The 11,127-nt window shown below is 48.6% G+C and overlaps 1 protein-coding gene across 1 annotated transcript; it reads left to right on the top strand.

The window, feature by feature from the left end:
• The first annotated feature begins 10,024 nt into the window (after positions 1–10,024).
• Positions 10,025–10,771, top strand: tmem74 (transmembrane protein 74). Its single transcript, XM_078217168.1, has one exon. It carries the CDS (start codon positions 10,025–10,027, stop codon positions 10,769–10,771), a length of 747 nt encoding a protein of 248 aa, XP_078073294.1.
• The last annotated feature ends 356 nt before the right edge of the window (positions 10,772–11,127 follow it).

Raw genomic sequence — 11,127 nt, 5'->3', positions numbered from 1 at the left:
AAAACCATGCTGACTATCACCTATCAATTCATTACTCTCCAAATAACTATAAATCCTATCCCTTATAATTTTTTCCAACATCTTGCCGACAACAGAAGTGAGACTCACCGGTCTATAATTCCCGGGGAAGTCTCTGTTCCCCTTCTTAAACAATGGGACAACATTCGCTAACCTCCAATCTTCTGGTACTATACCAGAGGCCAACGACGACCTGAAGATCAGAGCCAGAGGCTCTGCAATCACTTCTCTTGCCTCCCAGAGAATCCTTGGATAAATCCCATCCGGACCAGGGGATTTATCTATTTTCAGACCCTCCAGAATATCCTGCACATCCTCCTTATCAACTGTAATACTGTCTATTCTACTCCCTTGCAACCCAGTGTCCTCCTCAGCTATATTCATGTCCCCTTGCGTGAACACCGAAGAGAAATATTGGTTCAATGCTTCACCAATCTCCTCCGGTTCCACACATAACTTCCCTCTGCCATCTATAACTGGCCCTAAACTTGCCCTAACCAACCTTCTGTTCTTGACATACCTATAGAACGCCTTAGGATTCACTTTAACCCTATCCGCCAAAGTCTTCTCATGTCCCCTTTTAGCCCTTCTAAGCTCGCTCTTCAACTCCCTCTTAGCCAATCTAAAGCTTTCTAGTGCACTACCCGAGTGCTCACGTCTCATCCGAACATAAGCCTCCTTTTTCTTTTTAACCAACAAAGAAACTTTTTTGGTGCACCACGGTTCCCTAGCCCTACCAATTCCTCCTTGCCTGACAGGGACATACCTATCACAGACTCGCAGTAGCTGCTCCTTGAAAAAACTCCACATGTCGGACGTTCCCAGTCCCTGTAATCTCCTAGTCCAACCTATGTTTCCTAATTCTCTCCTAATAGCCTCATAATTACCCTTCCCCCAGCTAAAACCACTGGCCCGAGGTTCATGCCTATCCCTTTCCATCACTAAGGTGAACGTAACCGAATTGTGGTCACTATCACCAAAATGCACACCAACTTCCAAGTCTAGCACCTGGTCTGGCTCATTTCCCAGCACCAGATCCAATATAGCCTCACCTCTAGTTGGCCTGTCTACATACTGAGTCAAAAAACCTTCCTGCACGCTTTGAACAAAAACTGACCCCTCTAACGAGCTAGAGCTATAACAATTCCAGTCAATATTAGTCAAGTTAAAATCCCCCATAACAATTGCCCTATTACTTTCACTCCTAAGCAGGATTGACTCCGCAATCCTTTCCTCAACCGTCTCAGATGCTTCAGGTTTTTATTTACCCGAAGTGGCAGTGAGTAAATTTCTCAGGAATTGTTATCAAAGCAGGTGTGGTTTCAAGAAATGTAATTTCCACACCCCACACCTTGTGTGTGTGTGAGTGTGTGTGAGTGTGAGAGTGTGTGAGTGTGTGTGAGTGTGTGTGTATGTGAGTGTGGGTGAGTGTGTGTGTGTGTGAGTGTGTGTGTGAGTGTGTGTGTATGTGAGTGTGTGTGTGAGTGTGTCCGTGTGTGTGTGTGAGTGTGTGTGAGTGTGTGTGTGAGTGTGTGTGTGTGTGTGTGTGTGAGTGTGTGAGAGTGTGTGAGAGTGAGTGTGTGTGAGTGTGTGTGTGAGTGTGTGTGTGTGAGTGTGTGTGTGTGCGAGTGTGTGTATGAGTGTGTGTGTGTGAGTGTCTGTGTGTGTGCGAGTGTGTGTGAGTGTGTGTGTGTGGCGAATGTGTGTGAGTGTGTGTGTGTGTGAGTGTGTGTGTGAGTGTGTGTGTGTGAGAGTGTGTGAGTGTGTGTGTGTGTGTGAGTGTGTGTGTGTATGCGAGTGTGTGAGTGTGTGTGTGTGTGAGTGTGTGTGTGCGAGTGTGTGTGTGAGTGTGTGTGTGTGACTGTGAGTGTGCGAGTGTGTGTGTGAGTGTGTGTGTGACTGTGAGTGTGTGTGAGTGTGTGTGTGTGAGTGTGTGTGTGTGTGTAAGTGTGTGTGTGTGAGTGTGTGTGTGAGTGTGTGAGTGTGTGTGAGTGTGTGTGAGAGTGTGTGTGTGAGTGTGTGTGTGAGTGTGTGTGTGTGAGTGTGAGTGTTTGTGAGTGTGTGTGTGAGTGTGGGTGTGTGAGTGTGAGTGAGTGTGTGTGTGAGTGTGTGAGTGTGTGTGTGAGTGTGTGTGTGTGAGTGTGTGTGTGAGTGTGAGTGTGTGTGAATGTGTGTGCGAGTGTGTGAGTGAGTGTGTGAGTGTGTGTGTTTGTGAGTGTGTGTGTGTGAGTGTGTGTGCGAGTGTGTGTTTGTGAGTGTGTGTTTGTGAGTGTGTGTGTGAGTGTGTGTGTTTGTGAGTGTGTGTGTCTGTGTTTGTGAGTGTATGTGTGTGAGTGTGTGTGTGTTTGTGAGTGTGTGTGTGTGTGTGTGTTTGTGAGTGTGTGTGAGTGTGTGTGTGTTTGTGAGTGTGTGTGAGTGTGTGTATGTGTGTGTGAGTGTGTGCGTGTGTGTGTTTGTGAGTGTGTGTGTGTGAGTGTGTGTGTGTGAGTGTGTGTGTGTTTGTGAGTGTGTGTGTGTGAGTGTGTGTGTGAGTGTGTGTGTGTTTGTGAGTGTGTGTGTGAGTGTGTGTGTGTTTGTGAGTGTGTGTGTGTTTGTGAGTGTGTGTGAGTGTGTGTGTTTGTGAGTGTGTGTGTGTGTGTATGTGTGTGTGAGTGTGTTTGTGAGTGTGTGTGTGTGTGTGTGTGTTTGTGAGTGTGTGTGTGTGAGTGTGTGTTTGTGTGTTTGTGAGTGTGTGTGTGAGTGTGTGTGTGTGTATGTGTGGGATTGTGTGTGTGAGTGTGTGTTTGTGAGTGTGTGTGTGTGTGTGAGGGATTGTGTGTGTGAGTGTGTGTGTGTGTTTGTGAGTGTGTGTGTGTGTGTGTGAGGGATTGTGTGTGTGAGTGTGTGTGTGTGTTTGTGAGTGTGTGTGTGTGTGAGAGATATTGTGTGTGTGAGTGTGTGTGTGTGTTTGTGAGTGTGTGTGTTTGTGAGTGTGTGTGTGTGTTTGTGAGTGTGTGTGAGTGTGTGTGTGTGTGAGGGATTGTGAGTGTGAGTGTGTGTGTTTGTGTGTGTGTGTTTGTGAGTGTGTGTGTGAGTGTGTGAGTGTGTGTGTTTGTGAGTGTGTGTGTGTGTGTTTGTGAGTGTGTGTGTGTGTGAGTGTGTGTGTGTGTGAGTGTGTGTGTGTTTGTGAGTGTGTGTGTGTGAGGGATTGTGTGTGTGAGTGTGTGTGTTTGTGAGTGTGTGTGTGTGTGTTTGTGAGTGTGTGTGTGTGAGTGAGTGTGTGTGTTTGTGAGTGTGTGTGTGTGTGAGTGTGTGTGTTTGTGAGTGTGTGTGAGTGTGTGTGTGAGTGTGTGTGTGTGTGTGTGTGTGGGATTGTGTGTGTGTGTGTGAGGGATTGTGTGTGTGAGTGTGTGTGTGTATTTGTGAGTGTGTGTGTGAGTGTGCGTGAGTGTGTTTGTGAGTGTGTGAGTGAGTGAGAGTGAGTGTGTGTTTGCGAGAGAGAGAACTATCGCCGACAGACTGATTCACTGCAGTCTGACTTGAATCCCCGACACCCCGCAATTCATTCCCCGTGACTGCGGTTGGAAAGTGAGGGGGGAATAACATCTGGCGGGAGTTTAGTGTGAGCTGGAGTGTTGAAAACAATTCATTTGGTGTGACGGGCCATTTGTCTCATTTGGACTTCTTGTTCGGCTCTTGCCATAAGATGGCAGTTTGATGTAGAGAAGGATTTCAGCCGAGAGCGAATGAAATGGTGCACTCACAATCCCTCACACACACTCACACACTCACAATCCCTCACACACACACACACACTCACAATCCCTCACACACACTCACACACTCACAATCCCTCACACAGACACTCACACGCACACACACTCACAAACCCTCACACACACAATCCCTCACACACACACTCACAAATCCTCACACACACACACACTCACAATCCCTCACACAGACACTCACACGCACACACACTCACAATCCCTCACACACACAATCCCTCACACACACACTCACAAACCCTCACACACACACACACTCACAATCCCTCACACACACAATCCCTCACACACACACTCACAATCCCTCACACACACAAACCCTCACACACACACACTCACAATCCCTCACACACACAAACCCTCACACACACACACACACTCACAATCCCTCACACACACAATCCCTCACACACACACTCACAAATCCTCACACACACACACACTCAATCCCTCACACACACAATCCCTCACACACACACTCACAAACCCTCACACACACACACACTCACAATCCCTCACACACACAATCCCTCACACACACACTCACAAACCCTCACACACTCACACACTCACAATCCCTCACACACACATACACACTCACAATCCCTCACACACACACACACTCACACACACTCACACACACACACTCACAATCCTTCACACACACACTCACGCACTCACAATCCCTCATACACACACTCACACACACAATCCCTCACACACACTCTCACACACACTCACAATCCCTCACACACGCCCACACTCACAATCCCTCACACACACGCTCACACACACTCACAATCCCTCACACACACGCTCACACAATCCCTCACACACATACACTCACACACACACACACACAATCCCTCACACACACACACACTCACACACACTCACAATCCCTCACACACACGCTCACACAATCCCTCACACACACACACTCACACACACACACAATCCCTCACACACACACTCACACACACACACAATCCCTCATACACACACTCACTCACAATCCCTCATACACACACTCACACACTCACACACATTCACTCACACACACACACTCACACTCACAATCCCTCAGCAACCAGAAAATACAGTCTAAAAGCGATCTGAAATGATCGCTGCCGACACACACACTGCGTTATACCGTGCTGTATTAACCGTGACACTAACTGTAAAAATAGTCATTATCGCACATTAAGATTCTCTCAGAAAACTGCACACTACTTTTCGCCAGCTAATGCAATTCCATGCTATGTGTCGAATATAAAACAGCGCAATGGGTATGGTGCATTTGCATTTCCGAGTAACTAGCAACATGCCAAGGATCGCACTGGTAACTGTGACTTCCAAGCACCCCCTCCCCCCACCCCCCCCCCCCCACCCTCAGAGAAAGGGGGGAAAGTGATATATTGACAGGACATTATTAGCAGATAAAGCGAATGGAATGTTGGCATTTATAGTTAAAGGAATAGAATATAAAGGTAAGGAAGTATTGCTGCAAATATACAAGGCATCGGTGAGGCTGCACCTGGAGTATTGTGCGCAGTTTTGGTCCCCGTATTTGAAGAAAGATGTAGTGACATTGGAGGCAGTTCAGAGGAGGTTCACTAGATTGATTCCAGAGATGAGGGGTTTGTCATGTGAAGAGAGATTGAACAGTTTAGGCTGATACCCTCTTTTATTTAGAAGAATGAGGGGAAGTCAAATTGAGGTATACAGGATGATAAAAGGTATGGATAAAGTATCTGTGGAGCGGATGCTTCCGCTGGTGGGGCATTCTAGGACGAGAGGTCATAGTCTTAGGATAAGGGGCAGCAAATTTAAAACAGAGTTGAGGAGAAACTACTTCTCCCAAAGGGTTGTGAATCAGTGGAATTCGCTACCCCAAAGTGCGGTGGATGCTGGGACAGTGAGTAAATTTAAGGAGGAGTTCGACAGATTTTTAATTGGTAATGGGTTGAAGGGTTATGGGGAGAAGGCAGGAAAATGGGGATGAGAAGCAGATCAGCCATGATCGAATGGCGGAGCGGACTCGATGGGCCGAATGGCCTAATTCTGCTCCTATATCTTATGAAGGTATAGGAGCAGAATTGTACTTCACCCCTCTTTATCTGGCCTAACTCCGGCAATACAAAGGGAACAGATTTAAACCAGTTTCGGCAACTCATTCAAAGCATGCATTGATGGAAACACAAGGCACAGATGATCAAGTGATCCCATCACCCCCTTCTCACTCCTCAGAGTGTCTTCATTGACTGCTGGGAACCCTTGTTAAAGTGAGCTCCTGCAGTCAATACCTCTCCCTTCACACAGCCCATAATCCCATCCATAGACATAACAGAATCGCTACAGTGCAGAAGAAGGCCATTCTGCCTATCGAGTCTGCACTGACTCTCCGACAGAGTATCTTGCCCAGGTCCTGTCCCTGTAACCCCTGCTCATTTACCATGGCTAATCCACCTAACCTACATATATTGGACACTAAGGGGCAATTTAGCATGGTCAATCAACCTTGCCCACACATCTTTGGAGTTTGGGAAGAAATTGGAGCACCTGGAGGAAACCCATGCAGACACAGGGAGAACATGCAGACAGTGACCCAAGACCAGAATTGAACCCGGGTCCCTGGCACTGTGAGGTAGCAGTGCTAACCATTGTGCCACTATGCCTCCCCTTGCAATTCTTGCTTAAAGCTGAATCCAAAGATGTGTGGGTTAGGTTGATTGGCCATGCTAAATTGACCTTAGTTTCGGGGGAATTAGCAGGGCAGATATGTGAGGTTTTGGGGATAGGGTGGGATTGTTGTCAGTGCAGGCTCAATGGGCCAAATGGCCTCCTTCTGTAGGGTAGGGATTCTATGATCTGTGAATCATCTCAGGAGAGGTGGCAGATCAGTGATTCTCCCTCCCCTTGATTACATCGACAATTTTTGACATAGCACTTTTATCCCAAACTGGCTGAAGGTTTGACTTGGCTCAGTGGCCAGCTCTCCCCTCTCTCTCCCCTCTCTCTCCCCTCTCTCTCCCCTCTCTCCCCTCTCTCCCCTCTCTCCCCTCTCTCTCTCCCCTCTCTCCCCTCTCTCTCCCCTCTCTCTCCTCTTTCCCTCTCTCTCCTCTCTCCCCTCTCTCTCCCCCTCTCTCTCCCCTCTCTCTCCTCTTTCCCCTCCCTCTCCTCTCTCCCCTCTCTCCCCTCTCTCTCCCCTCTCTCCCCTCTCTCTCCCCTCTCTCCCCTCTCTCTCCCCTCTCTCCTCTCTCCCCTCTCTCTCCCCTCTCTAGAGAATGCAGTGGAGGTTTACCAGGATGTTGCCTGGTTATGGAAGGGCTTAGTTATGAGGAGAGATTGGGTAAACTGGGGTTGTTCTCACTGGAAAGATGGAGGATGAGGGGTGACCTAATAGAGGTGTATAAAATTATGAAAGGCATAGATAGGGTGAACGGTGGGAAGCTTTTTCCCAGATCGGTGGTGACGTTCACGAGGGGTCATAGGTTCAAGGTGAGGGGGGAGGTTTAACATGGATATCAGAAGGACGTATTTTACACAGAGGGTGGTGGGGGCCTGGAATGCGCTGCCAGGCAAGGTGGTGGAGGTGGACACACTGGGAACGTTTAAGACTTATCCAGATAGCCACATGAACAGAGTGGGAATGGGGGGATACAAAAGAATGGTCTAGTTTGGACCAGGGAGCGGCGCAGGCTTGGAGGGCCGAAGGGCCTGTTACTGTGCTGTATTGTTCTTTGTTCTTTGTTCTCTCCCCTCTCTCTCCTCTCTCTCCTCTCTCTCTGTCTCTTCTCTCTCTCTGTCTCTCCTCTCTCTCCCCTCTCTCCCCCCTCTCCCCTCTCTCTCCTCTCTCCCCTCTCTCTCTCCTCTCTCTCTCTCTCACAGAAAGCTGCAGGTTCAAGTCCCACCCTATCTATGCCTTTCATCCTGGAAAAATAAACTGATGCCCTGTGTGAATTGCTGGGGGGAAATGTGCCAGAGAGAAGCCCCTTTCCTTTTGTCGGCGGGAGGTAAAGCATTGTATCCCACCCACCCCATTTCACAGGGGAGTTCTGGACTCCACATCACAAGGTCAGATTACCTGGTCAGATTTACTCTTTGTGAGATCTTGCTGTGTACACATTGACAGGGGGATTCCTACATTACAAAGGACTACAGTTCAACAGCCCTTTACTGGTTGTCGTGTTCTGTGATGTCCTGAGATCATAAAGTGTGTTCTAGAAATGCAAAACCTGGGAGAGCAAACAGGGTCAAATCTGAGGGAGACAGGGTTAACTTTGCCTCAGTTTTGTAGAAGAGTCACATTGGACTCAAAACATTAACTGTGTTTCTCTCTCTGCTGACGCTGCCAGACCTGCTGAGTTTATCCAGCAATTCTGTTTTTTTAATTTCAGATTTCCAGCATCTGCAGTATTTTGCTTTTATTTCAGGGTGAGGTCTACAATGTGTGATTGCAACAAACTGCACTTCTCATTGCTTTCCATAGAACCCCTACAGTGCAGAAGGAGGTCATTCTGCCCAACGCGTCTGCACCAACCACAATCCCACCCTATCCCCATAACCCTACTTATTTACCCTCCTAGCCCCCTGACTCAAACTTGATCAAAGATCAGCCATATATAAAATAAATTGCCTACTAAATTAAAATAAGTGCATTTTAGACATATTGAAGTGTCAGGCTGTGTGAAATTGTCTGGACACTTTCCTTTTAGTCAAAGGTAGTGGGTTCTTAACCAACCTCAGGAGACTGTGAAGACAGAGGTGGCGGTCTGGCTTTCAAAAGGGAACTGGATAAACATCTGAAGGAAGAGAATGTGTGGAGCCGACAGGGACATTTGGGCCGAATGGCCTCCTCCTGGGTGGTAGCCATTCTGTGATGAAGCGATCTCCTCCAGGACAATACATGCACACAGATCTGTCTGCATATACAGTATTGAGTGTGTGTGTGTGGACAAGCGGTGGAGCCAGGTGTATTGGTTTGGCAGGCAGATCGGGAGGGGTGTTCTCTGCAGAAGGTTGCGACTCCAGTTCCCAGACTGCTCCGCCTGTTGGAGCCCGAGTTTCCGCTGCCAGTCCGCGATTGACACATCATCAGCTCCCAGAATGTGAGTTGGGAGCAGCCGGGAGAGAGGAGGGACCCCTGCCACACACTGATCCACTTTCACTCACATTGAGAAGGACATAACAACACAGAGGCTGGGGAAGGTATGTCAGTGCTGCCTCTGCTCGTGTTCTCTGCACTGGGGCGGTGCTAATTATTTTCAGAGATGATTTCTCTCTTTCCAGGGAGGGAGAGAGAGAGCGGAATAAAGGTAGGCAGCATTGGAAGTAAACTGCACAAGATGTTTGTTCCTGCTATGAGTTCTTGGCAGAGGCGAGCTGAGCACTGGATGTGAAGTTTATCTCCTTCAGTGGGGGGGGGGGGGGTCACATTTAGGGAAAACAGGTCGCTGAGTGAGGAAAGGGGGAAAGTTTCAGCTCTGACTGTTTTGATGGATTGCCACACTGGAATAGCTTTGCCCGGGGTTTAAGATCGCGGCTGGTTGCAAACACGCGATTTAAGAGGAGTGAGAGGGAGATAGATCACCATCTGTTCTTCCCCAGAACTAATTTAATTTCATGCTAATGTTTCTGTCCGCGGTTCCAGCACAGTGAAAGCGGGTTTGATTGTACAGAAGTGAGATTCTCCTTTTTAATCGCCGCTGCAAATTAAATCCAGAACATCCGCTGTGTCTTTACCCCCAGGAAGCACTGACCATTTAGCAGAAACTGGGCAGAGACACTCTAAGTGAAGGGTCCATGCGAGTTTGGGCTTTAATTACTCCAATATTTTGCTGAACTCGTTTTCTTTTTGTAATCAACAGATTGACCTGTTCACGGGGTGAGTCCTCAGTTTAATACCCTCCACTCTGACAGCGACTCCCCCAGAGCGAGGAGAAGGAGAGAGAGGGAGAGAGATTTGTGTTGGAAAGACTGGCAGGGAGATGGGGGAGGATCGGATTCGGACTTTGGGCTTGGTGGAGACATCCTGGTGCTAAGTGTCTCCTCGGAAGCTGGTGCTGCCAGAGGGTTTATTCTGCACTCAGCACTGATCTGATGGCTAGCTCCTCTCTGGATCTGTGTACGGAAACTGAAAGCGGCTTTCTAACAGAGATGCCTTAAAGGACACCCACAGCTTGGGGTGGAGGGAGAGGGACCCCCCCTCCAGCCCCCTCCTAGCCCATTTTCCAATGGCTTCAGTGGAGCTGGTTTACCTGGAGGAGAGGAGAAGTCAGCAGTGTGCCTGGAAGGAACTGGATTGGGAATTACACGCCTCCTTCTCCCATCTGCCGAGTTCAGCACCAGAGACAGCGCCCTGTCAGAGTTACAGCTACAGACACCCGGGCGGAAAGGACATCAAGATTTGTTGTGACCAGGAACTGGAGACCTCTTTCACATACATTGACGAGAATGTTAACCTGCAGCGGGCAAGCCCCGGGAAGACCTCGGGCGGGCAGCCCAGTGACAGCGGAGCCACCCCCGAGGAACTCTCCGCCGACTCTGAGGACGAGAGCTCCGCCGCCGGCTCAGACACATCGGTGGATTACGGCTTCATCAGCGCTCTCCTCTTCCTGTTCGGAGGGATATCTCTGGTCATCATCTCTTACCTGATCCCCCGCGATGTGAGCGTGAACCCGGACAGTGTGTCAGCCCGGGAGATGGAGAGACTGCAGAGGCAGAGTGCCCGGGTAGGTGCTCACCTGGACAGGTGTGTCATTGCTGGCCTTGGACTCTTGACCCTGGGAGGGATTCTCCTCTCCACTCTGTTAATGATATCCATCTGTAAAGGGGAACTGTACAGGAGGCGGAGGATTGCAGCCAATGCGAGATCTGGAAAAATTTATGGCTCTTTTAGCTTTCGCCTGAAATCTCCAGGACCCAACAGTTCCACCCAACTCTTCCCTCTCGAAGGAGAGGATACCATGACTGTTGATTAATAGTATTGTATGTTGTAAACTTCAAACATATTTAATTTATTCTTCACTCACACAGGTTAACAATATCAAACTGTCGAATGTGAAATAGCCACAATGTCCCACTCCTGGTAACAGAAAGCAGGGAAGACAAAGTTCATCATCCCCCCGCCCCACTCTCTACACTGAGCAGTTATCTCCAGACCATTTCAGTATATCAATTTCCAAACTTTGAAATGACACAATGTATGAATAATGCACTCCACTCCCAGCACTGCCTGATGCTGTTCTTCTTAGCTGATGGACTCAGACCTGTTTTTAGAAACAGTAAGTCTCTCAACACCAGGTTGAAGTCCAACATGTTTATTTGGTAGCACAAG

The sequence above is a fragment of the Mustelus asterias genome, chromosome 7, assembly GCF_964213995.1.
Source record: "Mustelus asterias chromosome 7, sMusAst1.hap1.1, whole genome shotgun sequence".
Lineage (NCBI taxonomy): Eukaryota > Metazoa > Chordata > Chondrichthyes > Carcharhiniformes > Triakidae > Mustelus > Mustelus asterias.
This window is presented reverse-complemented; position numbering and strand designations above follow the sequence as displayed.